This window comes from Antennarius striatus, chromosome 6 (assembly GCF_040054535.1).
Source record: "Antennarius striatus isolate MH-2024 chromosome 6, ASM4005453v1, whole genome shotgun sequence".
In the NCBI taxonomy this organism is placed as follows: Eukaryota; Metazoa; Chordata; class Actinopteri; order Lophiiformes; family Antennariidae; genus Antennarius; species Antennarius striatus.
Genome location: NC_090781.1, coordinates 9,029,213 through 9,049,086, shown reverse-complemented (window position 1 = coordinate 9,049,086; position 19,874 = coordinate 9,029,213). Strand labels below are relative to the sequence as shown.

Here is a 19,874-nt window from a genome sequence, read left to right as displayed (position 1 = left end):
TGTGTGTAAATGAAGCCAAAATATTCCAGCCATTTAATAAACAGTGACTGTGGTTGGACCTTCCAACCGTGTCATACCTGAGGCACCAGTACCCTTAGAACTGTGTTTATTGTTTCCACTCGCTACACCTGCACATGATCACACTCTCTTCAGTATTCACACTACTGACTAGTAGGCAACAACTTCAACATGGTGAGTAACCTTAATCCATTTAGTGTTCATATTGGGCTGAATATGTGAATCTCTAAACCTTACTTATTTTTGACTGACTGTGATGCTGAAAAGTGGCCATAGTTGAATTGAAACATTATGACAGTTTGACTCAACTCTTCATCTCTTACACCTCCATTCCAACTTTGCTTTCTCTTCCTATGATGTCTTCTCCACTCCTCTATTGCTCGTAGGGACTCAACTGTACAGAGATTGGTGACATGCTGGAAAAATACTTCCTTCCAATTGTGTATGGCATCGAGTTCTGCATTGGTTTCCCTGGCAACCTTCTGGTTGTGTTTGGCTACATCTTTTGTTTACCTCACTGGCAGAGTTGCAATATTTACCTCTTCAACCTGGCAGTGTCCGGCCTAATTTTCCTCTGCACACTACCTCGCCTCGCGTACCTCTATGCAAACAACCAATCAGAGACCAGTCCCTTTGCTTGCATCGCCAACCGCTACATCCTGCATGTCAACCTTTACTCTTCCATCCTCTTCATGGTTTGGCTGAGCATGGACCGCTTTCTACTCGTTAGATATCCAACACGGAACCACTACCTGCTGAGGCCACGCACAGCTCTGATGGTGACTGCGTTGAGCTGGCTAGTGGTCAATGTGGAAGTCGCTCCAATGATTGTGTTAATGTTCCAGGATCTGAAAAGCAGAAATGGGAAGTTCTGCAAGGATTTTGCAAGCCTGAAGGGAGATATCAATACTTTAGGCTACAGCCTGGGGCTAACCTTGGCTGGTTATTTGCTTCCTCTACTTGGACTTTACAGTTTCTCCTACCGAATTGCACATCTGCTTCGTGCCCAGGAAAGGTGCCTCAAGCGCAGGACAGCTACCTTCAAACGGCCACTCAGGGCTGTGGCATTAGCTGCAGCCATGTTTCTAGTTCTCTACACTCCTTACCATTTGTTCAGAAATATTAGAATTGCATCTTGGCAAGTGTGGCAAGGACTGCATCCGTGTACACTGAAGTACATAGAGGGACTTTATATCTTGACCCGACCTTTGGCCTTTTTGCACAGTGTCATCAACCCCGTGTTCTACTTTCTTTTTGGTGACAAGTTTAGAGAATTCTTTCAGGCTAAGCTAAGAAAGATGGTTAGAAAGACAGAGCAACAAATACAACTAACTCAACAAATTTGACTCCTGTTTTCATTGCAAACATAAAGCGATTAACAAAATAAAAACTTGTACATATACAGGTATGTAAAGGCCAGTACCTGTTGGTATTCATTGATTTGAGTTGTGTTTTAGTACCTTGTTGTGTTTTTCTCATTAAAGCTTCATTCATTCTGGTCTGTGTGTAACCTTTGGTGTTTCCATATGGAATGAGTTCTCATCAAACACACTTCATGGAGCTCTCACATATCAGTCAGGATCAGGTGCTTTCTTTCATTTATGATAAGCAACAAAACGCCAGATCCATCCTTTCATTGACATTGGCATCTCTCCAGGGCTAAGCAAAGAAATGAAGTTCGTATGAAAATAGGGCTGTGTCCTGATTGTTAGGATCCTGTTTCATCACAATAGGTTGAAGAGTTGGTATTGAGACAGAGCCCAAGGGAAAAAAGGCAACGCAAAAGTGCATTTGAGGACAAACTCAAACTATATTTATTCATTCATTTTAATTTCCTGACCGCTTTGTCTGCTGTCGTGGGTCACAGGGAGCTGGAGCCTATCCCAGCTGGCTTAGGGCATGAGGCGGGGGACGCTCAGAGCCACACGGACACACAGACAAACACGCACGCACACACCTAGAGTCAATTTGGGACACACACACATCCAGGACATCTGTCAAGAAGGTCATTAGAGGACATGTGGGTTCCAGTTTGTTAAGAATGAAGCTGTATGTTAAATTATTTATTATTCAAGGTAGAAATAAGGTTGTAGTGATAAAATCTACAAGTGAAAGACAGTGAGTTGTCTAATTGAATCGGCTCAACTCCTCATGAAGAGTGGAAATATAACTAATATAGTTTTGCCTTAAAATATTTCACAATCTGGCAGTACAAATGGCATGACTGCTCTCAAGCAGTGTAAAGTTGCACCACACCTGACAGAAAATCACCAAGCACATATTTTCAGGGCCAATGTGGGCATGCTTATTCATGCTTAGCCACATTCTTGCATGTGAGCACAGTAAGACCACATTCTCTACTGTATGTATAATCCGTGCAAAACCATGATACAGTAATAGTTTCAAAGAATCATCTGCCTTAATCCATTTCACGTTGCTGTTATTAGATTCTGAGAACCACTACTTAATCTACAACGGGATAAACAGGTTCATATACAATATAAGTGCATGCACACAAGGAAGCACACAGGAGAACATGGCAGTATATTGCAGAACAGAGTTCACAATACACCTAAGAGGCACGGTGTCTTTTGTTTATTGTGTGCTGGTAGCTGAGGCTGACCTATTTGAACAATCCTTTTTATGTACGGAAACAGTTTGTTTGCACTCACACATTCATTGTCTTTGTTATCCTGAGGACAAATAACAGCTTCTTTTTTTTCCATTATCTGAGACTAAATTTGTGGTGGACTTTTAGGATTAATCTGCTGACACATGTGTGCAGATCAACAACGCTGTCGCGTTTTAGAATATGAATCCCGAACCGATCTTAATGCAACAGTTTCAGCAACAGAAAGTGCATCCGAGTAAAACAAGAGTATCCCTCTTCCCCCCATGCTCTATGTTACATCCATACCCACTCTTGAATGTCTATACTTGATCATAGAGACACAAACAAGCACAACAGATTATTGGTTAAAGGTCAATCAGTTTATTGATAAATAAAATTCAAATGACAAAAAAAAGGGAATCATAAGTAAGAATTTCAAAAGACATATAGAAGTAGTCATGTTCACACTTGAGGATGGAGCAATGCTTAAATAACCAAAAACAATTGTAAAGCTGTCACTTGACAAGAATTTGACATTATGCAATTATGTATACCTGTATTTTTGATAATGACAAAAAACTGTGACGTTAAAAAAAAAATAGACATGACATCCTATAAGTTGAGACTTTGGTACTCATATTTTCATCATTCACATCACTTTGAAAAACAAATCATGAAGAACAAATAGTTATTAGACAGCAGAGGGTTTGTTTTTTTTTTGTTCACCTCATACCTCCGTTATATTTTCAGGTAGCTGTTCCGTGTGCAGATAATTCACAGGGTGATGTCAGGCATCCATACACACGCACACACACGTGCACACACACACGCACGCACACACACAATCAACATCAGACAATTGCTGGGCCTTAAGGGATAAAATTGCAAGTCCAGGGAATAAAAGTTGACTGGAAAAAAAATACAATCAGTGAGAATCACCGATTACAGTTGTGGTACCCCCTATCAATACCACTAAAACTTCATTTTTTAACATCAAAAGCAGCCTTTATCTTTGCTAACTTGTATTTTCATATGTAAAAAGGCGGTCTCTTAGGAACTATACTAGCTTATTTGTTGCTGGTATGGTGAGATTTACTACCGTCTTAAGTAATATTGTTATTACCAAATGATTGCACTGTTTGGGGCATCAGCCCGGAGGCTTTTACTCACACTATGATAAAATCAAACAACGGATGGTTTAACACCACCCTTGTCTCATTTTCCTGGAACACTTGCCTGAGGAAATATGTGGTGTGCTGTAAGTTTAAGGCTGCAGATAAAAGGTTGCCAAACCCGTTTTGGATATCACTACTCAGTTTGACATATTGCAACATCACATCCAGCTAAGCTCAATCACAAGATACAGTATGTGCATACCAATGCTGTGAAGAATCTGTGAAGTTATGCACATTGTTAAACAGTGTCGTTTGACAAACCAGGCAGCATCCTGGATTCATCAAAAACAATCTCACTGTCATTGTCAGTTAAAATGAATGTTACCTTTGTGCTAAACTAGATTAATATCAACCCGTTCCTGCTTTGCCTATACTTAGCCTGGAAATGAAAAATGCTAATTTGGACAGTTTAGATTTGATTTACGTGCATTAGCTAATTATTATAGTACTTATTTATATTTATTATATCATTGATCCTGACCCAGGCGGAAGGTCCAAACAAAAACAGTGACGTGTGAATAGTATTTGCATTTGATAGACTGTAAAGACTCACTTACTGCGGCACCAAACTGTGACACATGCTCAGCTACGAAGTCACTGTATGAGAAGAAGCATCAACAATTCTTTGAAAATTTTGTCTTAATCATCCAGGGTGTACTAACCCCCAACCACCACCATTTCCACCACCACTAACACCACTACCTGCACAACTGGAATGGACATGAACAATAAAGAGGTTTTTACAAGTTTTGTTTGAGCCATTCTATATAATTGTCGGTCATTCGACGTGCAATCAGGAATTCGGTTGGCCATGTGTTGAACATCAGCGCTCCATGAAACCCAGTGTCGTAGTGTTCATGCGTCACCTCCACACCTGCAGCACGTAGCCGTGTGACATACATTAGCCCGTCATCTCGGAGAACATCATACTCGCAAGTCAAAACGTAGGCTTTAGGCAGTGAGCGTAAGGCCGAGTCCGGAACCAGCAGAGGCGATGCCCTCGGGTCGGTAAACGATCGAGATAGTCTGTTTTTCAAGGCTGCCCCCCCTTTAACTCCATCTATAGCAGGAGCGCTGTAGTTGTATTTCCTGTGGTACGCTTCTGGCAAGAAGGTGCTCCAGTTGACAAATTTCAGCAGGCTGGAGGTTTCGGGGCTGTTGTGGGTGTTGGTCATCATGGCTCTGAAAAGAGCCTTGTCGCTGGTGAAGTACTCACTCCAGAAACGCACCATGAGGGTGCGGGTCAGAATTGGCATGTCCTGATTTTGTTGATAGGAAGGAGTGTTGAGGTCCAAAGCTTGCGTCACAGGGTAGAGCAATGCTTGGGCCTTCAACTTGACCTGCAGTCCAGGCTCTTTTTGTAACTGTGCACAGGGGTAAAGAGAACAGTTCAAAGAAATTTGAATAAATACTTTCAAGTAGATTAAATGTGAACATAAAACTTTTGATGACTCTGCAATATGTGCACAGGCCCCTGAAACAAACAAAAACACGGATGTATAAGCATGCAATATATATACTGTATGTGTGTGTGTTTGTGTGTATATATATATATATATATATATATATATATATATATACACACACACACACACACACACACACACACACACACACACATATATATATATATATATATATATATATATATATATATATATATATATATATATATATATATATATATATATATATATAATTAGTGCTGTCAGGCGATTAAAAAAATAATCTAATTAATTACAGGATTTGCAATTAATTAATCAAATAAAGGATTTTAATTCTAGGATATTTCAAAATTGTAGTGCACGACTAATCAATAGAATACACCAAGAAGAGAAGATTTGAAATCCACATTGTTATTGGTTAACCGTGCTTTATAATTGAAATTCAAAAGAAAAAAGGCCAAGCACATCAGCAAACCAATTAGCCCAGGTGTACTTCTCAAAAATCCAATACGAATACAGTTAAATAAGATAAATACAATTCAGAAATAAAATAAGGCTGAGTCTCACATAGGCACATAAGCAGACTCGCAATCAAAATGAATACTAAAGCTGACTCAATACAGCAATTCAAAATGAATAGTATAACATGCCTCTAAATAAGGCAACTAAATAGCAAGATGCCAACATGCTTTTCCTTTAAAAGCTAACCTTCAACTCTGTGTCCTTGACATGTTTTGCATTTAAATGATGTTAGGCTGGAGCTGCTTCGGTGATTCTCTTTTACAAAAGGTACAAATAATAATAATAATAATAATAATAATAATAATAGTAATAATTATTATTATTATTATTATTATTATAACAATAATAATAATGGATTCGATTTATATAGCGCTTTTCTGGACACTCAAAGACGCTTTACATCGGATCCATTATTCATTCACTCCTCATTCATACTTGATGATGGTAACTACGTGTGTAGCCACAGCTGCCCTGGGGCAGACTGACGGAGGCGTCTACAGCGCAGATTGGCAGCGCAGAATCACTCCGTTTTTGTTGATAGTCCCGTCTTCATTCTTTTTAGAAATAAACTTTCACCATGTGGGATTAATAAAGTGTCTTCTTCTTCTTCTGAGCACATGGGTTTGTCACAGGGAGAATTTAAGGAATTCTTTATTTTCCATGAAATGGAAATCAGGAGTTATTTAGAGCAATACCAAATCAATCCTCTCTGTCATATATAGAACACTCCATGTGAGTGCACTAATATAGGTATGCAGATTTGGACCAAGCACAACAGAACTTAGACAAGAGGAGAGCAACAGGATCTTGGTCTCTATTTGACCAACAGAGGCTCATTACAGTTTTGTAAGAGATGATTGGAGGGCCTAAAAACACCACCAGAGTGGCTGCTTGTCACTTCATCTGACATTTATTCTCTTCGCTTGTAACAGCTTGACAGCCATATGAACTTGGATTCTGGATGCATAACCCCCACACTGTAATGATGACTAACTAGCTGAAAGTCAGCAAATATGACTTAAAACAAGATATAAATGTAAATAAAAATAGAAACAATAGATGGATTCAGATATGAGTGTCTAAAAAAAAGGGGATAATCTGATGAAATAGAGTTCTGTGGGGTATCTACCTGCCTCACATCTCCTAGGGTGACTGCCTTTGAAAAATGAGGAGAAAAGGTATGCAGCAACTTTTTGGGAGACATCCACATCCAATTAGAGTGGATCATCATGGGGTCGCTATTGTGAAATTGCACACAAATTTCAATGCACCAAACTGATATCTGACTCCTCGTTCCTGATGATGTTGTTCCAGAATATTGTACTGGACAGCAAAATACAGGTTTCAGCTTCACCCACCTGTTTGGCTAAGGAATGGTGCTTTTCTTCATTTTAATCCCGTATTGAATGAAGTTTTTTTGTTAAAGAGTTGAATGTGTACCACACTGTCGAGTCCAATTACCTGGACTAACCCATCAGTGTGAGACTAGCTGGAATTGCACACGTAAACATCCTTGCTCACAAAACTGTTATGAATGCAAATATTTGTCTGCAACAAGTTCCTGTACTGTGCATGAAACTACTGAAACTAGGGGGAATAGCATCATGGAATTAATCCACTTACTTAACTTAAATCTAAACTGCTAAAAAAATTAAATTCCTCAGAGATTATATTAGAAGCGCTTCACTTCTCTTGGAAAGGGTTTGTGCTCTCACTTAACCCCTCAGGTATCTGTTGTTTATTACACTGCTGAGCTCTATGACTCTTATGAGCTGAAATCCTACTCCACTGTACCACCATGCCTCATTTAAAACCAAATGCAATACAATGTTTCTTATATTATCACTTTGGATATCAATGGTAATATGAGATAATTTGATACAAACAGTAAAATCTGAGAAATACTGAGAATCTGAGAAAGAGCACATACTTGAACTCTGAGTGCACAAATATTGTTACCACAACAATAACACGGTCTGGTAATTGTCCAGGTTACCTGCTCCACTTTTTTTTAACTTTGAAAAAATCAAATGTAAGTTAGGTAATGTTGTTATTAATTCCATTTGTCTTTCTGTGCTACTAGCTTATAGCAAAATTTAGCTTTAAGCACCAAGCTGAGTCATGAAAAACTTCAATGAATGCTATAATCACAGGACTGTTCTTCCTCAGATCCCATCTGCTGACTATAGGTGTTACTTTACTGAGCAGTCCTTAAAAGAAGACTTCCAACAAATTCTACCTTCACAATCAAGCCTATTCTGTCTATCAGTAGTCCCCAAACTTTCTTCCTCAGCGGTTGAGCAGGTGCCCTATGATCAGAAGTCGGCAATTCGATTTCCCACTACCGTCCAGCCTCCTGGAGTGTGGGCTGAGAGTGGGAGGTGTCAGCTCACCTACCAACCACTGCCAAGGCGCCCTTGAGCATGGCGTCATGCTCCTTGCAAGCTGCTCAAATTGAGTGCACCCCAAAGTCACTGCCTGTCACTCTGCCTCCCCATGTACTGTTTGTTGTGTGTACGAATTGCAAGCCTACAGGCCCCTTGTGTGTTGTGGTTGTGCTTCAGGGGCATGTACACAACATTGTATCTAATACAAATATGTGTAGCTGAGTGTAAAAGAAATTTCCCTGTTGGGGATAATAAAGTGGACTTTCTTCTTCTCCTTTCTATATAACTTGTGTAATGTAAATTTACTGAAAGCAAAACTCTTGTCCATGTTTTAAGAACATTTTCTAGGATTACGCAAAGGATTGTGAGGATATTGCTCCATTGCTCGTTTTAGTTGTTATAAGACAACTCATAATAAGACAAATAAAGAGTCCCACTGTGTCTTAACTAATAGAAATGTTCACCCTGACTTTAACTGTGAGAAAAAAACATTGGTTCAATACCTGCTGAGAGACAGCAGCAGCTAGATTGCCCCCAGCACTATCTCCAGAAACAGCAACACGCTCTGGGTCCACAGAATACTGGGCCAGCACCCCCTTCTGGAGGAAGTGTTTGACCACTCGGTACACATCCTCATACGCAACAGGGAAGTGGTGAGGAGGGGCAAGTCGATACCTGGAAAAATAGGAAGGGCATTATTAAAATTAGTTCATCAATACATATTGGTCTTGATGGCCATGATTATGCACAGAATTGTGAATGTAAATCAACATAATGACATTTTCAGGGACAAAATGCAAATCATGAAAGGCTGTACAATCATCCAGATTTAGGGAATTGGTACAGGGCCATTTTAATTACTTTAATTATAATCTTACTACATGAAGTTAGCTTTTTTAACACTCCTATAAAAAGCTATTAGAAGATTAGCAGTCTCCTTTTATTTCGCCATATCTGCAGAAAGAAAGAAGTAAATAAAACTAAATAAATGAACGTTACAAAAGTTGGTCCACCAAGCAGTGGAAGATCAACCCAGCAGTGAGCATTACATCAGCTCATTTGTCTGTTATAAAACCTCCACACAGGGTAACTTTAGACAAGCCTGATTGGTAATACGCATGAACAGAGTTATCACAATACACATTGTTCATTGCACATTAATCTAAATTGATTTGGTTTTAATTGCAGTTCTAATGAAAAACAAATGTTCCAGTGAATGAATAAAATCAAACAAAGATGACAGGGTGTGCATGACAGCATCTCAGAATGATCTCATTTATTGAAACTCCACTGCAGAATGTCAAACAAATACAAACCCATTTGTAATATTCAAATAACAATGTTTTGTTTTTTTTTCTTGTATCACGTTTACACGCACAGGACCATAACCCGTTAATGTAACTTTTAAAGTGTTTTGATCCAGTTGTTAGACTGATGTCCGAATTTGGAAATGCTGAAATTACTCTTTTAAAAATAAGAATTTATATGAGCCAAATTAGACAATACCCACACACACAGATCAACTTTACTTGACATTGCCATTCGCTGACAAACTTGAGTACTTTAGTATGTTTTAGTATGATTGTTGACTGGACAAGGCCAAAGTGAATAAGGAGAGAGAGCACTGGCATAGGACATAAAGCACTGAGTGGGACAGTTAATGCCGGACGTGTCAAAGAACAACAGTGAGTGTAGCTGCAGCAGGGAAAAGCTTCCCCAGACCCGAATGAAAACCTGTTAGCTTCACTCCGCTGCATCCTAACTTCCATCTCGCCAGTGATTAATGGAAGAGGAAAGGCACAAATGAAATGAACACGGAGTCAGAGCCAGAGAAAAAGAAGAGGAATTTGCACAGTCGCTGATTCAGTACTGAATAATACTGCATAAAATGTGATTTATATGTATGTATTAATACTTACTCCACAGACAAAACTACTGCATCTACCTCAGTGACCATTGTTCTGGCCAGCAGATCATATGGAGACATTCCTGCATAAACAGAAGAGGCAGAGATCGATCAGAACAGATCATTGACAACAACATGCAGTTAAAATCTAATCCAAAGGAGCAGGTAATGGAAATGTAATACACTATACTTTAATAATCCCTTTAGGGAAATTGTTGGCAAACTCTAGCACACAGTTATTCACATGCATATTTATAGTGTGTACAGGCACGTAACACACACACACACACACACACACACACACACACACACACACACACACACACACAAGGGGCCTGTGAGCATGCATTAAAGTGGGGGTAGAGTGGTGGGCAGCCCCTTTGTGGTGCACCCTAATGAGTGACTTAAAAAGAGGACGGCGCCTTGCCGAAGGGCGCCTCAGCAGGTGAGCTGACACCTCCCACTGTCAGCTCACACTCTGAAATGGGGCGGGGAGCGGGAATTGAACTGCCGATCCTGTGATCATTGGACGACCCGCTCTACCAACTGAGTCACTGCCGCCCCCAGTGGCAATGATGACATAAAGTCACGTAATATTCCTGACATCATATGTCACCCTACATAGGTGTAACACTGTTAAGCAAATCTATCTTATTGTAATTGTTAGAACCATTGAAAACATCACAAGATCAGTCACAGTAAGACAGACATCTTTATGTTCACCCTGTCTTCTTCTCAAACAATAGCCAGCATTCATTTCCTCAGGAAACGAAGAACGCGCTGACTTTTGTTTGACAGTTAACTTGTTGTTTATAGTTGTGTTCTAACTCTGTCATCTGAAGCTGATATAAAGTTGTAGAGCCCTTTGGCACATCAATAAAACTGACTTTTACATCTAACGTAATAAAAGACTGCCTTACATGTCACAGAGATACTTACAACAGTTACAAATCATAACTTGTAGAAAATTTTTAACTAACTTGAGCTCCCGAGACACCATCCTCCACCATGGAAGTATATAATGGCCCTCCGGAGATCATGGTCACCAGCCTGTTGTTTTGGCTCATAAAGCAGTACGTCCACTCCATCCAGCTTCATCTCCGTCACCTTGACATGCTTGTCTGACACAGGTGCAATTTCTTCAGCCAGAGTAATGAAGTACATCACTCCCATGTAGTCCTTCAGCCCCAGAAATTCACTGAGGTCTGCCTAGAAAGATAAATAGAGCATGGCATAAAGAGAGGCTCACGAATACCAAGGTATTAATACTGTCTTTCATGCATAGAGTAAAGCCAGGGAAACCCAGTTCATCCTTCAAAAACAAAGTCTTTGACCACGATATTCAAAAAGGAAATGGCTAGGATATGAAACCATGTGGCTGTGTTATAGAGAAAGAAATGGAGGCTATAGTCATGTGACAGTTACTGTTTCCAAAATGCCAACAGTTTGAAAATGATTATGAGATGTTACAGAACAATGACTCATAATTTAAAAGATACAGTGCAGTGTATGCTGACAAAGGCAGCCGGTGGCTGGCATGAGGTGAGTCAGCTGATGCCCTTTCCTGCTACTACAACAAGCTCATCAGCAGATCTTATTCTGTCAGTGCACTCAGCAATTTGGTTAAAAAAAAAGAAAACACTCAGACATTTTGTCTCTTTGCTTTCATACATAAACCTAATTGAAAGTCAAAATCATGTTTACAAATGGTTGACATAAGTTTGAAGAAGTATACCACAATACATTTGATTTGAAGCAAAAGAAAGAAATTCACTTACTCAAATCTTCAGCATGCCATCCCTTAAATTCAGCCCTTAGCCTTAGGCTGGGATTAAATACTCACTCAGAGGAGCAGATAACGATTCATAATTTATTTCATAATGTAATTGTAAATGCTGTGTGATAGTTTACATTTTCCTAAACAAGTATTTCACACACTTAGAATAGCACTGTGTGGTTATGGGCAGCACTCAATCTGTAGCCTGAAATACATAATTACATACTACATGTTTGCTGAAGCTTTTTTATTTAATTGAACTAAGTATATAATATTTAGATAATTTATAATAATATTCTGTAGCAGGAAACATGCATCAGAAGAATGTGTTTCATTGCTATTCCTCTGATACATACATATGCATGCATTAGCTGTGTGTTTGAAGTGTATAATGAAGTCCCATTAGCAGCACCGCAAAGGACTGCAGTTAACCACAGGCATCTAACAGTCATTAACAAGTGGAGTTCCCTTAATAGGGTCTATTATTAGAACAGGTGAGCAGGACTGTACCACACATGGATTATCATCAGACATAATCTGGTACAACCAGTGTGTATATTCACATCAACCAGGGGAAATAAATCACCTGTAAATATATTCTGAAAGAATTGACAAGAAAGAAATGTTTACATGTTTGTCAATTCGAAGCCCATATGGTTAAGTCATGTAGGAAACGGGCATCGTGTGCGTTACAATCTTATCAAAAGGAGATTTATTTCCAAAGAAGCAAAACATCCTGCAAGTACATAAACATTTCCCTTACCAGGTGGCTGAGACTTCTGAAGAAAGAGTTGGTCAGCATAAGTTTCCATCTCTCCTCAATCTCATCAGGGATGGGCTCATAAATATAATAAGCGGTAAAAGAGCAGACAGCGATAAACAAAATGATGCTTCTTAAACTCATTGTACAAGATTCAGTTCAGTCTGCAGAGAAAACCCGGTTTCCAACTACGCTTGTTGCAAAATCACTCCAGTGCGCGAATGATTAAAAAAAAAAAAAAAAAAAAAAAAAGTGTTCCGACCAGCTAAATATGACAGGGCGCGTTTGATGTAATTTGATGGTTACCGACGTGCATGTTAAGAGCTTTGCTTCGCTAATTTGTAAAGCATGTCAGTCTCCTGGAGCCGCAGATTCAATTTAGATGTCAGTGATATCACTGTGAGAGGAGCGCGCTCCCTTTTTCCGAGGCAGAACCGTCCCACCTAAAACCAGCAGCGCAAATTCCTCAGGTGTCCCTAGAGGGTTGCGCGCTGGCGCGCACACACCAAAATTTAGTGCCGAAACAGCGACTGAAGCACATACACATCCCAGCAAACAGTAGCGCGCATATCCTTTTTGTTTTGTTTTGTCTGTTTTCTTCCAGAGTTAAAACTTAATAAAAAAGCATAATCAAAGTTTTGAATCTAACGTTATTTCCTTGAAGACGCGTTTACTCCAAAGCCCTGCACCTGGTGTGGCTAAGCGGTCCCGCGCTGCTGTGAAGCCATATCCAAGTGTCTTCACCAGGCGAGGACCCCACGGCAGCGATGACGCATAAAGAAATGAGGGCAGCTCAAAAGCTGAAGCTGAAGGGTACCCGAGGCTAATTATATTATCGGTAACAGAGACGGGGCAAGAGGTCCTCGCACTCACTGGCGTTTTGAAAAAAATAAAAGAAAGAAAGTAAGTTTCACATGGAACTCATGTAGTGCTGCAGATTTATAAAGACATAAAAAAGTTTCAGATATCTTACCCATGCAAGGGAGGTAAAGTTTCTGCCCTCCTTCTTCGTCCATCTGTAGTTTTCCTGAATAAAGGTTGAATGGATTTCGACATTTCTTGTACTGATGGTGAGTTGGAGTATGTACCAAGGAACATGTTAGATACTGGTGGTTCAATTTTTTTGGTTGTAATGTTTTGAAAATAATATGCTGTACGCAGTTAAAAGATATTTGCTTCAGGCATCATTTACTGTAAAAGTTTTCAATGTAGATTTGCATTAATTTCCAATAACTGACTTGCTTTCAAGGCATTTTTTTTTCAGTTAGTTTGTGGTATTTTGAAATAAGTGCAAAATTCAGTAATTTGATTGAATAACACAATACTCATCACAGATGCAATGATACAGCGTGCATCCTCCATTCAAAAAGAATTAAAGAATGCAGTACTGTTATTAGATTGTAAATCTGGAGTGTTTTCCAAGTCCATGAACCCAGAGCCTCTGCAGTCACTGATTGACCCTGGCCCAACAAATTCCACATGATGACCTAATTATACATGGAAATCAAATTAACTAATGCTGACTGTTACCTGCTTGATTTTGCTTGCCACAGATTAAAACTGGGCGATGATCACCACAGGTCTGTGATCAAAATCAACTTCTTCTATTACCTTGAATTTCTATTTCCTTTAGAAACAAGTTCTGCTCATAAGCAAAGGACTTACAGGGGAAAACAAAAAAACTGTTATACAATCTGGTCACTGGCGTGCTTAGTACACATCGTAAAAACATTGGTCACAGTACTCTGATCAATTTTTATTTGGTCCAGTGTCAGATCATGTCATTGTGTTTTTAACTTTTTGAGTTTCTTTGCTTTATCCAGTTCATTCCCATTATATAAGTACAGTAAATACTTGCTGATCAGCAGTGACATTCAGTTATGTAACAATCCAACACCTAACAACCAGGGATTAATTCCTAACATTCTTACACTTAAAATACAGCATTTGTCCTTGTTTTTTATCTACTTTGTTTAACAATTTGTTGAAAGACTAATTACATTGCCTTACAAAAAAAGATATGTGTCAAAAGATACTTATCAGCATTTTATCAGCAACAGCGAGGGTCAGACGGGCAACGTGAATCATATACACCTCAGCTTCCCTGCATTTAACCCCGGTAAGGTTGCCTTAAATGAACCAAGTGGCACCAGTTCTCTGTAACATAGGCCATTGTGAAAATGATAAGACAGATACCTAAATGTCATTACAGCAAACAAAAACAGGAAACGTCGGAGGTAGTGACACTCAATGCCATACGGCCAAAAAAGTACAAGATAGAGATGATAAATTAAAAATAAGTATCCAACAATGCTGAAAATAAATCTATATTATAGAAACAACAGGGAAAAGATCTGAGAACTGTTACTGTCTTTAAATAAGAGATAGGAAAGATGAGAAAGACGGTAAAGAAATAAAAACCAACAAAAAAGAAAACATCTCATCATAAAATAAAGGCAATAAAGCAAAAAAAATAAAGCTGTATAACAAGACATTCCTCTTGGCCAATTAAATCATAAAACGAGTAAAATAAAAGAACAAACAGAATAAAAAGTATTATGAAAGAAATTTGACAGGTTGAATCAAATGAGGTTACTTATTTTCCAAGTCTTATTTGCTCAAACAGGTCATTCTCAGGCCAAGGCCAAACAATGGTCACATTTTAATTAGAAGTTCAACTTTGGCACAGCTAAAGGGCCCCACCAAAGGATCTGAGGTCACATGCCGGGTCACTTGGGCTTGGAGATAGACCCAGACCTGCCTTAAAAGTGATGAGTAAAAGTTTTTATATCCATTCAAAATAAGTCAATATTCAATATACAAAAGCAAAGTCAAGAGTGATTTGATGTCATCTTTGATACCAGTGAGAACTCTAGTTGCTGCATTTTGATCCAGTTGGAGATGAGTTCTGATTTATATGTAAAAGGAAGGAGTTAGAGATGTCCACACTTGAGAAGAGGAATGCATCAAGTACTTTACTCCAAAAGGGGATGTGATCGCATGGAACTGAGTTTTGGCAATGGATGTAACTGAAGATAACAGAGCAATTTCATGTGTTGATAAGGGGAGAGATTTAATTTATGTCAACAAAACATCCAGGATCCTAGGACAGCAGGCCTCAAGAGGAAGCATATTTCTATATCAACAACAACAAAGCTATATTTTAGAATATTTTGGTCTGACAAATATGTAGCATGTGTATAGAATATGCAATCGGGTCTAAAATGGAGCCTTGCGGAACATCAGAAGGAATGTGTGAGGTGGATGATGATGGAGTCCCTTCAGGATCCACAAAGTCCAACAAATCCTAGGGAGTTCTGCATGACTGAAATTTTCCAATAACTGGAACTCATTTTTAACTTTTGCCCAAATATCCTTCATGCCTTTCTTTTTATTGCAAAAACTCTGGCCATTTAAGTTATAGCAATCACGATACAACCCAATACAACCCAACCGAGTACAATCAAGTTTTATTTATAAAGTCCATAAGGATAAAATGACACCTGGATGAGGGTACTGACTGGAACAGGTATAATAAAAATGATGATTACAGTACAATCCTCAGTGGAGGCTGCTTAGTCAATAAAGTTGTGGGGCAACTCTGCTAAAGGGCTTAACAGGTTTTCTTTCAACCTCCCATGATGCTGTGTTGTTTACAGTTATGTGTACAATACAGTTCCATACCCATATATGTATTACAGAGATGCAAAACTCCTAACATTAGTGGCATCATCTATTAATATTTCAAGTAAAACTTCATCCTATATCTCAAGCCAGAAAGTGCTGACAAATCACATATACTGTACATCTGTTTGCAAACTAAAAGTTTCTTAACACAAAATACACCTAGACCATTTCATGACATGTCAAGATATAGATTACATTATAGCTGATGCATTTTAGAATAAAGAACAAATCAAGGAAAAGGACTAAAATGGCTGGATTTGTGAGTTAGATTTGCCTGAAGCTGACATTTCAGCCACCTACATAAAATGCCTTCATGTGTCATTGTGCTGACCTCTTCAAACTTTCCTCTAGTCGAGGTAAAATAGGTAATTGGCCTGTAGGTCTGTGTCTCCCTACATTAGCCATCATACTCTACTGAGATGTAATCTGCAGGATCCAAGGTATAAGGGAGGATTGGTGAAAGCCTCTTTGAGGTTGATGACTGCTGAGTGCTAGAATACTAAATCTCTCAACTGAATACAAAATCACACTTCAGACACTTTTTCTTCTCCATGTACTCTTTTCTATATACCCTGTAGGAGACCACCTCCATTGGCTGGTAAATGTTTTATGGAGCTCTCCTCCCTCTTTGCATTTTGTAAGTGTGTAATTGAGTGTGTTTGAGGGTGCACCGATGTTGTTGCTGTATTCATCTATGTGGAGTCATGCTGTGCAGTACTCTGCCACGTGGCTGCACAACACCCTGCTGTGTGTGGGTGTAGTTCAAGCAGATGTAAAAGTTTGAAGAACAATCCGTGCTGAAGTGCAAATGGATTTGAATGAGTCTTTTTGAAACATCAAAGTACGTGTGCTGGCTTGTGCTTGTTTTTGATTATATACAGTGTACATACACGTTTCAATCCTATGTGTGAGGACATCTTTGACATTTACATTTAAAGGTACATAAAAAACATAGTTTTAATGATTAAAATTCAGACTTTGACTGGCAAAGTTTGTGACTCTAATTAGTAAAACCCTTGCTGAGACGGAGTAAGGGGAATGACACACGGTATGTGAAGCTATCTGAGCTTAGAGACATGAAAGATGGCTAACTCAATTATATACTTATATATAGGTTGTATATGTGTGTGTGTGTGTGTGTGTGTGCGTGCGTTCGTGCGTGCGTGCGTGCCTGTGCTCGTGTGTGTGCATGCATACGCATGATTGTACACTGCTACTTGCACAACCTAATAGCTCATTTAATTAATAAGAAAGATGTGTACATGTAGATATGTACACATCTTTCTTCTATTATTTTCTTCTTATATACTTTCTTCTACACTTTTTTCTATATTTAGTTAACATTTCTGAAAAACAAAGAGAATAAGGAAAATTCCCTGTTCTGTAACTGCTTATGTTGTGCAGAATGGTGATGGTGCTGAAGCCTATCCAAGCTGATACTGTATCACAGGCAGAGTACAGAGTACTGCTAAAGTTGCTATTTCATCACCTGGCCATACAGAAAGACCATCATTCTAACTCACATTCAATGAAGATGGGAAAGTGCATACATGCTTAATGGAGAAAAATAACTCAGCGCTCTTAACTATGAGGAAGACCGTGTACACTGAATACAATTTCTGGGGCACTTCAACACCAAACACAAAGCCAAATGTGCTGACTTTAGACACTAAGAAAAGCAGCAAGCAGTCCAAGAATGAAAAGAAATACTGGTCTCAAGAGAATATGTTCAATAGAAATGGTTAAGCAGTGAAAGTCAGTTATTGCAGTGGATGAAAAAGCCTCAAAGTGTTTTTAGGAGCATTTTTAAGGCAGAGTAGGTTGACCAGAATTTTTTTTTTACAAATGTCATCATATCAAGAAATACTATCTCTGACTGGGCCAGTTATCTGGCTTGAAATCTGATAACACACCTTGGGGAAGAAGTATTCAGTTATGTGGAAGAGTCAGTAGATGATGGTGAAACCAGTGTCCTCGGGTTATCACCCATAATCACAGCAGATAAGTTGTTAAAACTAAAAATAGAATGTGTAGAGTGTATGTATGTATGTATGTATGTATGTATGTATGTATGTATGTATGTATGTATGTATGTATGTATGTATGTATGTATGTATGTGTATGTATGTGTATATGTATGTATGAATACAAATGCAAATACACACACACACACACACACACACACACACACATTATAAGATTGTGTATTTACAGGTATACAGTTTACACAGGACAACCATGATGCTGATGTGACCCAGGATGAACTTGACTTTGATGCCACTGGTTCCAGCAGGTTTTTTAGTGTGAAAACAAGTTAAGGCTGGAGCATGATATCTATTAACTCTTAATACCTGTGTTTACCTCATATAATTTGCTTTGCTTTGGTTAAAACCTCTGCAAACATTTTGGTAATTACTGCAGACAGCCAGATCAATGGACATTTCATGGGATAGCAAATCTAGAAGTTATACAATTGCTACAAGAAGGCTAACAACTGAACGTCACACTCTGCTTTCTAACTTCAATAAACAAAGCGCATAGTTGTCTCTATCACAGCACGGATACTTATCATTAACCACACGGGAAAGGGGAGACAAGGCTTGGAGAAAACACTTCACTACATTTAAGTTATCTTCAGTGCTGCACCCTGCCACTATTGTGCACACTGTGAGGTAAAAGGTGAGGCACATAATCTAGACTAATCCAAAAAAGATTAACCTTGTCTCTGATTTAGGAAAGTATTTGACAAAATAATAGTTGACTTATAAAGTTGACTTTGAAAGGTGACGGACAAGATGTTTGCTCAGCTATCGATTTGTATCAATCACGTACATGGGTATGTGTTCCTTACTTTGACAGAAGGATTCACCACACCTAACATTTAGTTGTATTCCCTGCAGCACCCATCACTTTCAATACATGTACTGTCGCCATTTGTTCTATGAGGATTTCAGTAAATAAAATTCCATAATTAACCTGTGCAAGGTGAATCTAGATAATCCCAAAATTATGATTTTGTAGTTTTGACAGGGAAACAGACAGGATGTTCCATCAAAGGCAAATAGACAGGGCTCTACTGCTGCTTTTTCAGATTAAAGATTAAAAACTAGAATATTTTATCATCAACACCAAAGTGAATGGGTTCTTTCACAGCAAAAGGCTGTTTTGAAATCAGTCAATCAATCAATTAATCAAGTTTTTTCAAAGAGCTTAATCATGGCAACAGACATTTCAAAGTACTTTGACAAAAAAATCCAACTGAACCCTCCAGAGCAAGCATAAGCGACAGCAGTGGAGAAAAACTCCGTTATTGAGGAAGAAACTCCGGGCAGGACCCAGACTCTTTTGGGCCAAGGCCCAAAAGAATAAAAACGAAATACAAGGAAGATATCGACAGGGTGAGAGAAAGAGAGAGACAGACAGAAAGAGTGGCAGATAGGCCAGATAGAGTCAGTGTCTTTCTGGTTATGGTTAGATGATTTGATGCAGACGCTTAAGTGGGGACAGGAAAGTCATGCTGCTTTCATCGACTCCTCGGTTGTTGTCTTCAATATATGCTCCCCATTATGTAGTTGGTTAATTCAAA

The 19,874-nt window shown here is 38.8% G+C and overlaps 2 protein-coding genes across 4 annotated transcripts in view; one reads left to right on the top strand and one right to left on the bottom strand.

Annotated features, from left to right (window-relative positions):
- Nucleotides 1-406: 406 nt before the first annotated feature.
- LOC137597157 (succinate receptor 1-like) lies at nt 407-1,386 on the top strand. The gene has a single exon (XM_068318126.1). The coding sequence runs from the start codon at nt 432-434 to the stop codon at nt 1,362-1,364; it is 933 nt and encodes a 310-aa protein (XP_068174227.1). The 5' UTR covers nt 407-431; the 3' UTR covers nt 1,365-1,386.
- A 1,601-nt stretch (nt 1,387-2,987) lies between these two features.
- The window catches only part of aadac (arylacetamide deacetylase), a 44,050-nt gene continuing 27,163 nt past the window's right edge, over nt 2,988-19,874 (bottom strand). The window contains exons 2-6 of one of the 3 annotated variants that reach the window (XM_068316832.1): nt 12,605-13,665; nt 11,045-11,273; nt 10,078-10,147; nt 8,662-8,833; nt 2,988-5,168 (exon numbers count right to left, since the gene is read on the bottom strand). In XM_068316832.1, coding sequence (XP_068172933.1) covers nt 4,545-5,168; nt 8,662-8,833; nt 10,078-10,147; nt 11,045-11,273; nt 12,605-12,745 — 1,236 coding nt within the window. In that variant the 5' untranslated portion in view covers nt 12,746-13,665 and the 3' untranslated portion in view covers nt 2,988-4,544. The remainder of the gene's footprint in view (nt 5,169-8,661; nt 8,834-10,077; nt 10,148-11,044; nt 11,274-12,604; nt 13,666-19,874) is intronic. The other 2 variants (XM_068316833.1, XM_068316834.1) reach the window with 2 other exon arrangements.

Coding starts and splice junctions, on each gene's coding strand:
- LOC137597157 (XM_068318126.1), top strand. CDS start 432: ATGCTGGAAAAATACTTCCTTCCAATTGTGTATGGCATCGAGTTCTGC.